This window comes from Palaemon carinicauda, chromosome 1 (genome assembly GCF_036898095.1).
Source record: "Palaemon carinicauda isolate YSFRI2023 chromosome 1, ASM3689809v2, whole genome shotgun sequence".
Classification (NCBI taxonomy): Eukaryota; Metazoa; Arthropoda; class Malacostraca; order Decapoda; family Palaemonidae; genus Palaemon; species Palaemon carinicauda.
This window is the reverse complement of record NC_090725.1, coordinates 164737320-164754512: the sequence shown is the minus strand read 5'-3', so window position 1 is coordinate 164754512 and position 17193 is coordinate 164737320. Positions and strand designations below refer to the sequence as shown.

Sequence of the window (17193 nt, the reverse complement as noted above, 5' to 3'; positions counted from 1 at the left end):
GCCACCTGGTGGAGGAATGGGAAGACATCAGAAGGAATCCCCACCGATCAGAAGAGGAAACTGTAACCCTCCATGATAATAACATTAGCAGTGAGGCATCCAGTGACGCCAATGACGATAACCATCAAGAAGCTGTCCACCTGGCCCAGAACAGCTTTTCTTACCCAGACAACATTCGCCAGCCTATCCGCACCCTTAAAGATCGCGACTAGGCTAAGAGGCTGCGGACTATTCACAAGAAGCTTATTGAATGGAGCAAACTCCATATACTTGAAACCAAGCATGACTATATTTCATCTTATACCTCTACTGCTACCCAGGATGAAATCTTCTGGCTGGAACTCAACTTTCACTTCATTATTAAGCTCCAAATAAACAGACAGGAGGCTTGAAGTCAAACTTTTAAGGGGGCCGACAGGCTAATGCCTTTTTTAAAGGACACAACTATGATATTCATACCAGTTAATAAGGTGGCTTAGGACATCTCCAAACTGCATAGGATTTTTACCTCTAATTTTTGGTTTTGTGACGCCAGGGCAAATTACCTTCAAAATGTGTGTTTTTCAAATTATATCGCCGCTCTTGATAATTAATATTAAGGCCTGGGATTACTGCCCTATATAGACCTGATATAGACCCCCAATAATATGAGGATTTTTTTTTTCTAGAAGTTATTTTTTTTGCTATATAAGGTTTTTTTTCATTATGGTAAAAAATAAACCCTAAAAATCAGGGATTTTTTTTTTTTTTTTTAAGTAATATACCAAATTTCAATGCTATATCTTTAAAACTAAAGGAAAAGATAGAACTTGAAGGTCAATAATTATAGTATTGAGATACGGGCATTAAAAGTTTTTCTTTGTATTCTTAGAATGACAATATTAATAAATCCTTATTATTATGAATTTTATGTTCCTTTTGGGATATTAATAAACGAAAAAGGTTTTTATGATAATTCAATCATAAATGAAGATCCTTTTGCTCAATACCTTACTTCTTTTGGCGCTTATCAGGCAAGGCGGCCGCTCCTCCATCCAGACCTCTCTCTCTCTCTCTCTCTCTCTCTCTCTCTCTCTCTCTCTCTCTCTCTCTCTCTCTCTCTCTCTCTCTCTACCAATATTACCCACTTCTGAACTCTTGATACAATGAATTTTCTTCTACCTTATGTTAGCTTGATGTTGAAATTGTCTTTTGCTCTTTGAAATGATAAAATTCTTGCTGGAAAAAAAAAATGTAAAGATGAGAAAAGGTCAAAGAACTTTCAAAGTTTTTCTAAGTATTTATACGAAGACAATATTGATAAATCCTGATTTTTTTTTCTCTTTTTGATATTAATAAACAAAAACAGCGTTATTTATCATAATTTAATCATAAATGAAAAGCCTTTTGCTCAACATATTGCTTCTTTGGGCTCCTGTCAGGCAAGGTGGCCGCTTATCCATGCAAACCTCTCTCTCTCTCTCTCTCTCTCTCTCTCTCTCTCTCTCTCTCTCTCTCTCTCTCTGCGATATTACCCATTTCTGAACCCCTAATAGAGCAAATTTTCTTCTTCCTCACGTTAGCAGGATGTTGAAATTGTCTTTACCTCTTTGAAATGATAAAATACTTGTGAAAAAAAGAGAGAAACAAACGTAAAAAATAAGTGAATGTCAGCAGTCAAACTCAGACATGTCTTCTCTACGAGGTTTGTGGTAGGACTATAGGGCGAAGAGTGTAATTACAATGTAATACATTGTCTTGTGACTCGCTGAACCTATATAGACGTTATTGTTCACAATTTCTTTTAAATTAAAATGTGATAATTATCAAAATTTATGATAACAGACGAAATACTGTATTATCTTGTAGGGAATAATGCTTTTGGTTTATTGAATTACTTTTACTAATTACCCTGTAATTATGAAAAGTAGGAGGAATTTTGACAAAATATTTTGTAAACCCATTCTCCATTGCCATACGAAGCTCATTGAATTTTTTCAAGATTTTGTGTTTTTTTTTTTCTATACCCCCATATATTGGCATTCCGGCCGGCCACCTTAATCGACTCTATCCTCAGTCACCAGGAGAAAGGGACCCTAAGAATTACTGATTACCTCCAGCCTCTACTTTTGTCTGAAACCCTTAATGATCATGGACAATGCACCAGTGGCATCGTCTCCAATGACATGAGGGAGGCTGCTAAGGAGGTAAGGAGGATGCCCACGTGACTGTGAGGAGAACCTACAGGACTGCCACCTATGTCTTGATAGACATGGAAGTGTCACAGGAGACTCGACCTGATACGAGGTGATTCTTCCAAGTTTGAAATGCTTTCCTACAACCCCACCAAGGAGATCATTGAAACCATCCATGCAGCCACAACTGCCATTCACTTCCAGACCATCACTGAGGATTTTAGCCCTGGTTACCCGAATGGTAATGTGAAGACACATAAGAACAGCTTCCCACTCAGACCTATTATCAGCCAGTGCCCAACGCCAATCTACTACCTGGCAAAAAGACTCAACAGCCTTATTTCTCCTTATGTTTCGTACAACTACAGCATCGACTCATCTGCTGAGTTCCTAAGTAAGCAGGAAGGACACCCCAGCAGTGGCAAAATTGTTTCCCTGGATGTGGAGTCCTTTGTAACAAACGAGCCTGTTGGAGAGACCATCGACCTAATCCTGGAGAGAGTCTACAGGGACCCTTCTACTCCAACCCTGAACAACCCTGAGGAGGCCTTCCACACTCTTCTTGAAATATGTACTAGGAAAGACGCTTTTACCACCCACAGGGGCCAAATGTACATGCAAAAGAATGGTGTAGCGATGGAATCTCCCCATGGTGTGCTATTTGCCAGCTCTTACATGGAAGTTGTTGAAGAGAGGGTTTTCTCGCAGATACTTCATCCAGACATGTACGTAAAAGACATAGATGATACTTTTGTCATGGCCCCTTCTATCCAGGTCATCGAGACTCTCCAGAGGACGTTTGAGGAGTGAAGTTCCATTAGGTTTACTGTCGAGTATAGCAACGATGGACACCTGTCATTTCTTGATGTACTCATCAGTCCCTACCCTACCGAATTTGATACCAGAGTCTACTTTAAGCCCACCAACCTTAGCATATGCTTGAATGGAGACATTGAATGCCCTACCAGGTACAAAGCCTCCACCATCAAAGCCAACATCTACAGGGCCCTCTACTACTGCTCTTCTTTGAGGTGACACACATCAAGAACTTGACTGAATCTTTCAGGTCCTGGTGAACAATAGCTAATCTAGCAAAAAAGTTAGCCGTGAGATCAAGCTAGCCATGGACACCTGGTACCAGGGTGAACCGTAAACTGAGTACCCTACCACTATCATGAACCTTTACTTTTAAGGGTTTATGCATCGTCATTAACAAAAAGATAAAAAGGCTGCAAGAGAATTAATAAAGAACCACGTCTCCCCTGTGGATGAAAACACAGAGGTCAAGCTGATTATTTATTACCGAACCACCAAAATGAAGTCCCTCGTAATGAGGAACAACACAGCCCCTCTGACTCAAGACATCCTTAGACAGACCAACGTGGTCTATTCCTACATAGGCACTGTTCCAAGATGTTCTGGACGTTACATAGGAATGACCACCATCTATTTGTCCAAGAGACTGTGCTGTCCCATTCAATAAGGTGCCATAAGAATTTATGCCATCCACGTCTACAACATTAAATATGGGGATATAATTAAGAATACTAAGATAATCGGCCATGCTCCAGATAGCAAAAACTTTGAATACTTGAAGCTCTACTCATAAAGAGAGAAAAATTGGCACTTAATATTACCTAGGAAATGTTCCTTTTCCCCTCCTGTCACTGGAACAACACCCTGAAGAGTAAACCTACCAACCATGACATCTCCAACCAAGACAACTCTACCGATCGAGAGCATGGATTAGCGACAGAACAGCCTGCATGGTCTGCATACCCTCTCAGAGACCGCTATCACCAATCAGTGCCCAGCTGCCGGAGGACAAGATAGCGGCTCATCACCCATGAGTGAGTGGGAAGGCAGGCTGACTAAACTAGCCAATCATGACCCATGATTCTATCAACCTCACTATTCACTCCGCCCACGATGCCCAAGGCAGCCAATGTAAATTCACCGCCTCTCTATGTAAGACAGAATTGCCATATATAAGGACGTGGCTAGCATCATTTCCACCATTCTAGCTTGAGGAAGGAAGAAAGCACTCCCGAATTGCGTAGCTTGTTCAATGTATTCTTTTACCGGACTTGTAAATTTTACCTAGCTTATAAACTTTACATTAAAACCTTGATCCACTAATTATTCCTGAATTTGACTTACCACTATGAATTATACCTTTAGCCCAATTACTGGTTTTATGCAATAATCCTGAAAAGACAATAATAAAAGTTAATAGAGAAGCCTGAGTTTAAGATCAATGCAACTGAGGCAACCATTATTTTTACCAAAATAATAATAATAATAATAATAATAATAATAATAATAATAATAATAATAATATTTTTTCGATCAGACTGGCTGCTGACTTTGTAAAGACTGTCCTCACATGATATTTAATTCTTTTTTTTCAAAGGGATTTTATAAGATTATTCGCATATTACGTCGTTTATAGGTGCGTTCGTGGTTAGATGATCCACCTCTAAAGCACAGCAAATATAATTTCCCTGGAGGCCAAATTTTTCTTTTGTGCTTTTTCAGATATAAGATTTTTTTCCTAAAAGGTTGATACTGCATAAACAAGCCCAGTGGAATGCTATGGCTTGTCTTAAGTATTTAGGGGTGAAGCCACCACAGTCGAATAACTTTTATATAACCCATCCACTGCTCATGTTAATAAAACAACAAGGACCTATTGAGTATTAAAAAAAAAAAAATAGCGATTAATGTCTTAGATGAGGAATATCATTTAAGTATTTCAGACCACCTAGAGAACAGATTGCTTTGTTAAAATATAAATAAGGGAATGCCTATTTCTTGGCAAATCTCCAATCTAAACTTCGACCTGACCTTAAACCTGACAATCACATAAAGTAGTTATAAAAATTACAAATTGCAACATCGAACTTCTACAAAATATAATACACAGATATGAAAAACATAAAGAGAAATATATAGCCAGACTTTCTATAGATATTTCACCATTGATAAAATTGTATCGTATAACCTTCACGATATGAATATAAAATGAGCAATTTGGATGATTAAGTTTTACAATTTACAAAACTACTAAAGAAAAAAGTCTCTGTTATTATCAACTTAATTATCTTTATTGATGAAAAATTTTCATAAAAAAGTTGGTTTTTTTTCATATTTATTATTATTATTATTATTATTATTATTATAATTATTATTATTATTATTATTATTATTATTATAAACAATAATAATAATAATAATAATAATAATAATAATAATAATAATAATAATCGATATGACACAAGCATCCAAACATATTTATCTGTTTATGGTGCGTTTATTGTACATACATTTATATGATAACAACGGCAGGGCTTCAATGTTAGTTCTATCATATACAACTGGAATTTCTCATGACTTACCCCAAAGTTAAATAGTTGTGAAACGATGCGCCCATGTCAACTGCAAATTGCTCAACAAAATGTTATGGGTGTCAGTACACGGAATACCCATTATAATGAGATTAAAACAATAGCGGTTTCACCTCTAAAATATTACACATCTTTGCGTACGAACATACGCCTGCATATGATAGATTGTATTTTCAAACATGATTATATAAAATTCTACGTTCTCTCTCTCTCTCTCTCTCTCTCTCTCTCTCTCTCTCTCTCTCTCTCTCTCTCTCTCTCTCTCTCTCTCTGTCCAGAAGTTCGTGTGAGTCGGTAAAGCAGGTGGTTCACTCTTATGTGGCAAGTATTTTAAGTAGTTTATGACAGGAAATAGGAGTGTTTGTAAGAGTTTGCTCTTCTAGTCTTGCTCGAACGCACCCAGGGTGTCTCAGGGTGATTCTATCGGTTCTCCAGCATATGACGACGTGTTTGCTTGAGGCAGGTCTGGCGTTCATTCTTATTTCAATTACAGTTAATAGTGGTGAATATTACTTATATCATGTCAGTTGATAATTATTATTTGTTTTACTTGTACTTATTTGTGTCGCTCTTCTTGGTTGTTGATATATCATTCGTATCCACGTTTTACATTAAATATCACATGATTTACACATTCAGATTCATTATTACGTTAGCATGTATAGCTTTTGACTATTTTGATTATCGTTGATTTTAAGAACGTTCTTAAGAAAAATCCTAATTGATATACCACATAAACATGTTGGATAACAAGAAGAAAATGACGACAAAAGCAGGGACAGCAGCAATAATAACTACTGCATAATGATAATGGTAAGAATGAAAATCCCAGTAATAATAATACCAATAGCTACTAATTTAAAGCCCGGTATTCCTAAATTCTTGTATAATTTTCGTTGCTTATTTACTGAAATGCCGTATTCTAGACGTTGCCGGTTAGTCGCCTCCATCGCCCCCTCTCCTTAACTATTTGTATCACTTGATTGTTGTATGATTATCCTCCAAGCCCATCACCTGTGCCTCCCCTTAATCTCCTCCCCTCTATCCTCCCAGTGAGACGTAAGTGCTCTATTTTCTTGCTTCTTATGACGTGCCCAGCAAAGCTCAGTTGTCTCTATTTTTATTTCCTTTACTATTGCTCTCTGCACTTCAACTCTTGACATCACATTCTCATATGTTACTCTGTCCTTCCAAGATATTCTGAGCATCCACTTCTAAAACCACATTTCTGCAGCATTTAGCATGTTTCACAATTTTCTTGTTATTGTCCAGCTCTCTGACCCATATATAATGGTGGACCACATAATTATATGTTCTTAAAGCTGAAATTGCTATTCATGCATCAATTTTACTATTTGTCAGGAAATTTTTTCTTGTTTTGAAGTTATTTTTTTTTTCGTCAGGATTCTCTCTATTTTTCGTTTTGCTCTATTATCTTGAGTCACCATACTACCCATGTAAACAAAGTTGTTGGATTGCTTTATTCTTTCATTGTTTATTATTAGGTTGTTTATTGGGGATTTTTGTCTTTAATGCCACTAACACTTTTGTTTTTCTTCCAGTGATTCTTAGTCCAATTAATTCCCCCTCTCTGTCGACTTAGGCAGAAGCCGTTGTAACATTTTGTCAGTGCCAGCAATGATTACTGTATCATCTGCATAACGAATTGTCTTTATATAAAGTCCTCCAACACTAATCTCATCCATACCTAGCATGGTTCTCAAGATAATTTCCTCATATATTGCAAATAGATCTGGGGACAAAACATATCCCTACCGCACTCCTCTCTCGATTTCCATCAATGATGTCAGATTGTTGCAAAATATGAAAATAGTAATTAAAATAGCTTGTATAATGCTTGAGACAATTATTTTTTTCTACTGTTCCCAGTCAATTATGGGTAGCATGAGATAATTCCTGGTACTGTTTTGTTACATTCTTTTATATTTCTCCTCAGGGTTTTTATCGTCCCTTTTACCTGATGCTCATAATGTTTTTTTTTTCTTTTATTCGAAATAAGCTAGCAAGCTTACGCAGGTTGGTCTATTATCAGTGCAAGGAAGAGCGAGCAATAAGACAAAAAAGCGATACCGTAACAGTGTACAAGCTTGTATAAAACACGTGCGGTACACAGGCCTCATACACAGGCCAAACGTTGGGGCCAATCCGTCGTGCCAAACAGTTTTTGTCAAGCGCCTTTCATATAATATTTTGATAACAGAAGACGCTGTGTATAGGATTGATACGTATATATCACTTCAGGATATGAAACATCTCACTAGGGTCCTTATATAATAGAGGTCACCCCCAACTCCAATATGAAATAAAATGTAAGAAAAGTTGAACATCAAAGTGGTAAGATAGGAAGCGGGAACGGAGGTATAGTTGATGGATGAAAAGAAAGTGAATCCAAGAGCTCAAAGAACGCTGCAAGGAACTTTCAGTAGGACTGACAATGAGCCGGGGATTAGCTAAAGGACGCTCAAAGAAAATATCACTGCTGAATCTGGTCTCCAATTGTATATGAATTCTTCTCTCTCTCTCTCTCTCTCTCTCTCTCTCTCTCTCTCTCTCTCTCTCTCTCTCTCTCTCTCTCTCTCTTACATATATAGTATGTATATTATCAATATTACATGAATTGCTAAAAGATGAAAATGATACCTTGTCGTTAGAATAAGTAACCAGTTTAATTAATGTAGCTAATTCTAAATTTATGATATTCAACAGCATATAATGAATATGAAGAATCACGCTATAATGTTTTATTTTATAATAACTGGAAATAATACATATTATCAAGCTTTTAAGCCCTTTTCCAAAGGATTATTTACCCAAGATAAAAAACCCTTCTCTTCTTTAGTAGGGTTTTGGGTCACAGAGATATTCTTTACGAAAAAGAGTGCATTGAAATGATCAAATTTGATCAAGAAGTGTTTAAGCTGAGGAAACCATTTAGGCTTGATTTTAATAAAAAGTTTAACATCAATATAGAAAAAAGAAAAGCAGTTTTGTATGTGCACCACGTAAAATGCACAGTAAGTGATTTTATTTAGCATATTTAAAATTTTCAAAATATTCATAAACAATTTGACTCAAGCGATGATTAAAACGAATATTGAATAATAGATTCCAGTTTCATTGAAACTACAGTAGTTTCATTAGATTAAACAGCGAATGGGGACCACATTATCTACCGATAGAGCAAGGGAAGCCATTCAACGTCAATTGGCATGGGGTGCAATAGCGCTATGGAAAAAAAAATACAAATTAATTATACCTATTAAAAGAAAAGGTAATCTAACTACATATTTAATCTTGTGTATTAAAACTATGAGGTTACCGTTCATGCTCGCCGTCAGAACTAATCTATGCATCGCTTTTTCCAAAGGTTGCAGAGCGGTATGTAACGTTCTGAAGATAGAAGATTCTTGTATTTTCGATGCTTACACACTGTATTTTATTGGGCTTTTGATGTTATGAGTACATTGTTTGATCATATACATACATACATACATACATACATACATACATACATCAGATGTTTGCCCTAGAGAATGAAAATGGAAATATTATCAACAATACAGATGGAATGATATAAATAGCAGCGAATATCTACAAAATGTTGTACAATAGTGATATGAAAAATAACTTTGCCAGCAGAAATAGTGAACAAACGTAGCAGTGGAAGAAGGAAAGAAATCACTAAAAGCATGAAAAGAGGTGAAGCAGCAGGGGATGATGGCCTAACAATTCATTTAATAACTGATTAAGATTTCTTAGTAGTGAAACTCGCTCAACTTTACACAAAATGTCTGCAAAAGTGGTCTTTACCTAAAGCATGGAAAAACTTTATTATTACAGTAATTCACAAAAAGGGAGACACAAAAGACCTGAAAAGTTATTGCCCTATAAGTTTACTCCCCGTAATATATAAAATATTTTATCAAAATCACATTAGGCCTAATATAAAGACAGCTAGACTTCAATCAATAAAGAGAGCTAGCAAAATCTAGAAGTGGGTATTCAGCAACTGACCATATCCATGTAATTAAACAGATAATAGAAAAATCAACAGAGTACAACAAACATTCATGCCATTCATCAACTATGTAAAAGATTTTGATTCTGTCCAAACTTCAGCAGTAATGAAAGCCCTTCAAAGGCAAGGAATAAACGAATCTTATGTTAAAACACTTGAGGAAGTACAGGAATCCTATAACTACATATAATGAGAAAATTCCTATTGAGAATGGCATTAGACATAGAGACCATATCTCTCCTAAATTATTGACAGCATACCTAGATGTTTAAATAAAATTTAGGTTGGGGAAGTGTGTGAACTAATATCAATTGGAAATATCTTGACAAATTGAGATATGCAGATGACATAGTTCTCTTTAGTTGAATCATGGGAGGAGTTGCATAAGCTGACACAAGATTTTAATAGAGAAAGCAGAAATATAAGACTGAAAATGAATATCAGTAAAACTAAGATAATGTTCAATGAAAATACAGCGACAGAACACATAAGGTTTATGGATGAACCTCTAAGAAATGTTAATAAATAAATATACTTAGCACAGGTGTTGAGCTTTTCCCTAGAACATAATACTAAAGTTAAATGAAGGGTAAGCAGAGGATTAAGAGCTTTTTGTAAGAAAAAAAAATGAGGCTATGAAAATTAACATGTAACTTTTTCTCAAAAAGAAAGTATTTAATCAGATGGTCACACCATTTTTAACTTAAGTATTATAAACTTGGAGCGTCACTAAAGACTCACAACATAAGTTACTCTCAACTCAAAGAGCTATGGAAAGAATAATGATGGAACTAACACTATGAATGAATGAATGATTTGAAGTTCTCTGGCATCCCCAACACCATGAGCTATTATAATAAGACATTAAACTAAAGAAGAGGATATTCTAATAACATGTAATAATAATTAATGTACATGGGCAGGACATTTGATGAGAATGATCAATAATAGATGGACTGTAGGAATAACAGAATGGGTCCTTAGAGTTTATAAAAACTAGAATACGATATATGTGGGATCGTGTGCACCAAATCTTAAGCCTATTCAGTGAACTACCGAGAAATATTCAAACAAAACGACGTCAAAACATTTTCCTGAGGTCTTGTCCTTTTGTAGGTAGAAGGTTGGCCTGGGCACCAGCCACCCGTTGAGATACTACTGCTAGAGAGTTATGGGGTCTTTTGACTGGCCAGACAGTACTACATTGGATCCTCCTCTCTGGTTACGGTTCATTTTCCCTTTACCTACATAAACACTGAATAGTCAGGCATATTCTTTACATATTCTCCTCTATCCTCATACACCTGACAACACAGATTACCAAACAATTCTTCATCACCCAAGGGGTTATTGCACTGTAATTGTTCAGTGCCACTTTCCTCTTGGTAAGGGTAAAAGAGACTCTTTAGCTATGGTAAGCAGCTCTTCTAGGAGAAGGACACTCCAAAATCAAACCACTGTTCTCTAGTCTTGGGTAGTGCCATAGCCTCTGTACCATGGCCTTTCACTGTCTTGGGTTAGAGTTCTCTTGCTTGAGGGTACACTCGAGCACACTCTCCTATCTTATTTCTCTTCCTTTTGTTTTGTTAAAGTTTTTATAGTTTATATAGGAGATATTTATTGTTGTTACTCTTCTTAGAATATTTTATTTTCCTTTTTTCCTTTCCTCACTGAGCTATTTTCCATGTTGGAGCCCCAGGGCTTATAGCATACTGCTTTTCCAACTAGGGTTGTAGCTTAGTAAGTAATAATAATAATAATAATAATAATATTCCGGTCAATTATTATTATTATTAGTAGTAGTAGTAGTAGTAGTAGTAGTAGTAGTAGTAGTATTATGCTTGCATAGAGTTTATTAAAACCATGATCTGGTAAAACATAATTACTATGAAATAATTACAAGTTCCATTTATTTATTAATCCTCACTAGATAGAAATAACAATAAGCCGAAAATTGCGGCGTTACAAACGAAGTGCGTCACAGCACTTTCAACAAGTTGTATGGAGATGGTGTCATGGGTAGGTACAATACTTTTAAAGGATATGATATAAAACACAAAAATATCTATTTCCAAAGTGTGAGCAGCGAGTTCCAACTACTGTATTGTTTGGTCAAACCTGTCATCACTTCACTGTCATTATCATTTTGAAAGTATACCGAGCCGCCTCAACGAAAGTGCCACGATAAGGGGACTGTCCTGTTTTGACCAAGATGTCATCGTCTTAATTAGGGGAGTCAGCATATTTTGAGAAACCAAGCCTGAAGGAAATCCTTCATTATGAAATATGTCACCATGGGTGGTCACGTGCTGCCCTTTTGTTATGACTTCACACGTGGTCCAGATTGCATCAGAAATTTCTTCTAGAACCTTCCATGGAGTGATCGAAGTGGGCGTTTTTCAAAAAGCCAATAGAGACGCAGAATTGTTAAAAAATTACGGCATCTATGGAAATGACCACTGCCTACCTTAATTAACTCCACCCATACATGGGTATATAAACTTCAAGAAGAGATTGTCCAAGAGAGATAGGACAGAACATTAGACAAGAGAGGAACTATGTCTGAAGCAGATGATATCCAAGTCCTAACGATATAAGAAACAGAGAAGACCAGAAGTCTGATAGACCCAGATTCTAACCTTCCTTTTAGACAACAAAAGCTTATCTCCAAAATCGTGTTATGGCTGAGAATAGGAGACAAACTGAAGCAGCCAGCCCTCCCTGCCTGTGACAAGTCGTAGCCAACACTGCCTGCAGCCTGCCTTCGAATCCGGTCATTGTGCCAGTTTCATCTGAGACGTTCTCAATCCTGAAGTGTTTGTTTCAGTATCGTCTCAGCAGTTGCAGAAAACTATTCCTCTAGCATTTCTACTGTACTGACTGTTCCCCTTATCTACTGAAGTTTTGATTGATTTGATTTGTCAGTTAAAGTAACTGAAGAAGTAACATCGATTTTCTTTATAAGTTTGTGAATAAACATGTTGTGTTTTTTTTTTTTTTTTTTTTTTTTTTGGCGTGCATTTCTTTTTATATTCATTTCCCATATTTCAATTGTGGTTGTTGGAAACATTTATTTTAATTATTAAAAGAACCTGTAACGATTTTAAGATCGTAACAGTTGGCGACCTTGCCAGAATTTTCAACAACATAGCCAATTCAAACAGGGAGAATATAGAAAGAAGCAGAATGGGTGAGATTACGAAAGATTTGATAGCTTCAAGAAAGCTTCTTGGTCTAGATGGTGATGCTCTCCGTGGGTATGTTTTTAAGAGAAAACAGGAAATGTATGAGAGAGACGAAAGACCAGCTGAAAGAGAAGAAAATGAGAGGTAGTAAGAAGAAAATGAGAAACAACGTAAGCATGAGTTAGAAATTGCTCGTTTAATGCAAAATCTTCATAATAGTCCGCCAGATAGCAGATCAGGAAGTAATGCGTCATGTAGCAGACGAGGTAGTAATTCTCCATTGAACAAAGATTTTTATAGTTTTGGTATGGGTGCAGTGTAAAAATTAATTCCAAAATTTGAAGAGGAAGATGTAACGAAACATTTCATGTCCTTTGAGAAGTTAATGAACAAAGTAGGTTATCCCAAAAACAAGTGGTCTTAGTATTTGCAGTCAGTCTTAAGTGGTAGGGCACTTTCTGTGTACAGTTGTATGTCTGAGGATGAAAGTGAGGACTATACTATTGTGAAAGAAACTGTTCTTAATGCATACAGGTTGGAACTAGAGGCGTACCAAAAGAAATTTAAAAGTTTGAAAAGGGATGAGAACAGTACTTATGCAGAATATGGAGAGAAGTTAGAAAGATCATTTTGTGATTAGTTAACTTCTGCTGAAGTAGATAGTTTTGATTATCTCAAGAACTTAGTTATGTAAGAAAACTTCAAAGATAACATATCTCCAAGACATTAAGCTAGATATTGAAGATAGGCGTGAAAAATCTTTTACTGGTGCAACAAGGTTGGCAGACAAGTACAATCTTACACATAGTTTAAGTGATATTAAGAAGAAAAATAATCCTTTTTCTTGTAAGATGCAACATAGTAAGAGTAGTTTTAGCAATAGTGATACAAGGAAATATGATTATTATTATTATTGATATATATGTGGAAACCAGGTCATACTGTCAGGTTTTGTAAGAGCAAATGGAAGGTAGTAGTTCAGAGATAATTTGTTATCAATGTAATTAAAAAGGGCATATAGCAAGGAATTGTGTAGTAGAGGAAAAGAATGTCAAGAAACCAGTGTCTCTAGTTAATAATCTTTCGTCAAGAAGAAATGACATTATGAAAGAAACTAGAAAATTTACGGATTTTTTTTGTCTGAAATTGTAGTTTCTTCGTTTGAAGGAGGAGATTCGAGAGAGTTATTTTGCTTAGTGACACAGGAGCAGCTGTTTCCCTTATTAGGAAGGAGTATGTGCCAAGAAGGGCAAAAATCAGTATGAAAGAAAAAGTTATGTTAGGTGAGTTTCCAAATACTTGTGTTGTTTGTCCTTTGTTGAAGATGAACTTGAAAAACCAGGGAGTGTCAAGAGATGTAAAAATAGCAGTTGTAGACTATTTGCTCATTGACAGTGTTGACATTATTTTCGGTAATGATTTAACTATATCCAAATTTGTGAATCCTATTTTAAGTGAGGTTTCAGTGTCTGAAATGGTAGTAACTAGGTTAGGTTTACATACAGATATAGATTACAGTCATAGTTTGTTTGAGGATTCGAACGTGTGTGATTGAGGTGGTGAGGTTGATCTTAGCAAGTGTGGGGCTGAGAAGATTGACTCCATTGGAGTTGACAGTGTTAGCCAAATTGATGATGTAGCTGTCGAAAGTAGTGACGTATACGTAGTCGATGTAGTGGATTTAAGTAATAGTTACTGTAATGGTTTAGGCATGCACTAACATTATGAACAGATATGAGCTAATTAAGATGCAGAGAGAGGATGAGACACTGTCTCAAAATTTTGAAAATGAGTTGAATGATACTGACGATAATGTTTGTAAGGAAACTTTTTGTTTAAGAGGCTAAACTTTGTATCGTTATGTTCGCTCCAAGTCAGTAAGCAAAAATACTAGAGAGGATTACATACAAAGTTTAGAGAATTACAAGAATTTAAGGAAAGCTTGGAAATTAGCAATAGAAAACGAGAGCAACAACCAAGGGGAAACTAAAAGAAGATATGATTTTGAGGCAAAGGAGAGAAATTTCCGTGTAGGAGATAAAGTCTTAGTATTAATTAGGAAAGAAGCTCCCTTATTATCTTATAAGTTTGAAGGTCCTTTTCCTATTTCTGGAAAAAGGGGCAATTTGAATTACTTAGTTGATATGGGTAGACGTAGAGCTAAGTGGCTGCACATAAACTTGCTAAAGAAATACAACGAACGCCCAGTACCAGTAATAACTGTGTCGCAGCGAGAAATTACTTTTGAGAAAACTCTAATGTGCTTAAATTTTAAGTTATTTAACTCTATTTTAGAAGAAGAAAAACGGAGGGAATTATATAATGTTTTGCTAAATTATCCAGAAACCGTTTGTGATAAATAGGTTTAACTAATCTTTTAGAACATGATATAGAGTTACAGGACACAAAACCCATTAGACAAAGTCCGTATTGTTTGAGTCCAGAAAAGGCAAATTCAGTGCGAAAGAAAATTAAGTATATGTTAGATAATGATTTGATAGTTCCTAGCGAAAGTGAATGGTCTTCTCCGGTAGTTCTGGTAAAAAAAAACCTAGAATGAACAGATAGGTTGTGCATTGATTTCAGAAAAGTAAATAGTGTTACTAAGCAAAGTCATTTTCCACTTACCAGGATCAACGATTGCTTAGATGGGATCAGAAATGCTAAATTCATCTCCAAGCTTGATTTGGCCAAAGGTTATTGGCAAGTACCTCTAAGCAGACGAGTTAGGTGAATATCTGCTTTTATAACACCATTCGGTAGTTATGAACATAAAGTAATGCCTTTTGGGTTAAGAAATGCAGCCAGTATTTTCCAAAGATTAATTAATAAAGTTTTAAATGGTATTGATAACTGTGTCGCGTACTTAGATGATCTTGTTACATTTTCAGAAACTTGGGAAGAACCTTTACGAATTTGAGCTACAGTCCTGACAGCCCTTGAAAAAGCAAACATTGTGTTAAATTTAAAGAAATGTGAATTTGGGGAAACCTATATCACTTATTGAGGGCATAAAATGGGTATCGGTAAGATTTCTCCTAAAAATGGGTACACAGAAGCTATCATCAATTTCCCAATCGCAGCAACTAAAAAGCAGGCCATGAGATTTCTCGGCATGGTTTCCTATTTCCGTAGATTTGTTCTCAAATTTCAGAAATAAGCGATCCCATAACTAATCGTTTTAAGAAGGGACAAATATTTGGATTTGATGAGGAATATGTAGAAGCTTTCAATAAATTATAGGTTGTAATGCTTCACGAGCCAGTATCATTGTTACCAGATTTTAGTAAGGAATTTAACTTAGCGATTGATGCTAGTGACATTGGTATAGGAGGAGTCTTGTTGTAAGAAGAGAATGGGCCGAAGCATCCAGTCGCATAGTATTCAAAGAAACTGAATAAAGCTCAACAAAATTATTCAACAATTTAGACGGAATTGTTTAGTTTAGTTTCAACCTTGCATCACTTTGATATTTATGTACGTAGTAGTCCTGTTTTAACTGTGTATACAGATCACAATACGTTAGTTTATTTAGAAAGATTTAAGAATATGAATAAAAGTCTCATGCATTGGAGTTTAGAGCTACAAGATTATAATCTGGGAAAAACTCATACAAAAGGAAAGAATAATGTTATAACTGTGTACCAACCGTGCGTCACACGATCGTACATAGTAATGTCATTTCTCTTTTTTGTATATATCCTTTGTATCTTCGCTCTCCCCTTGCACTGATAGCGACCTGAATCATCATGTCTCTTTTTCTTACCGTTACTGTTAACAGACCCGGTTGTCGGTTGAACATGAAATTGCATGTTATATATTTTAGGCCCTTCTTGCCTGGACTTGATGTATATATAAACTGATGTTCTATAATAAAGTTACTCAGTTGCTTTCATATTGCCTTTCGAGTCACAGCCTCTCTTGGCCCGTCACATTGGTGACCCCGGAGTGACTCACTCAACCACCAAAGCAGATTATGTTCTTGCGGCAATACCCGAGGACACCTTCCCGGAAATCTCTGACTGCCTTTGTGTACAAGAAGAAACCCAAATAGCGTAAGACGCCCTCAAAACATACCTTCTGCACCAGTACTCGCCATCGCCAGCCCCCCATATAGCAAAGCTTTTTCAGCTCTCTCAACAACCGTTGATGGACTAAAGGGCTTCGCTCGCCCTCAGGGAAATGATCAGTATCGCTCGCCTGCAACCTGCCGCAGACGGCTCTCCTTTGGGTACACCGTTTACCCGAACCTGTATGCGCTGCATTAACTGATGCCGATAGTTTACCCATAAAGGACTTGATGACCAAAGCCGACGCCCTTATGGACAGTCACTTCACGACCTTCAAGACCTCCATCAACGTCTCCACTCCTGATGAAGAGGACACCT

At 36.3% G+C, this 17193-nt stretch overlaps 1 protein-coding gene across 1 annotated transcript; it reads left to right on the top strand.

The window, feature by feature from the left end:
* The first annotated feature begins 2306 nt into the window (after nt 1–2306).
* LOC137623246 (uncharacterized) lies at nt 2307–2984 on the top strand. Its single transcript, XM_068354034.1, has one exon. It carries the CDS (start codon nt 2307–2309, stop codon nt 2982–2984), a length of 678 nt encoding a protein of 225 aa, XP_068210135.1.
* The last annotated feature ends 14209 nt before the right edge of the window (nt 2985–17193 follow it).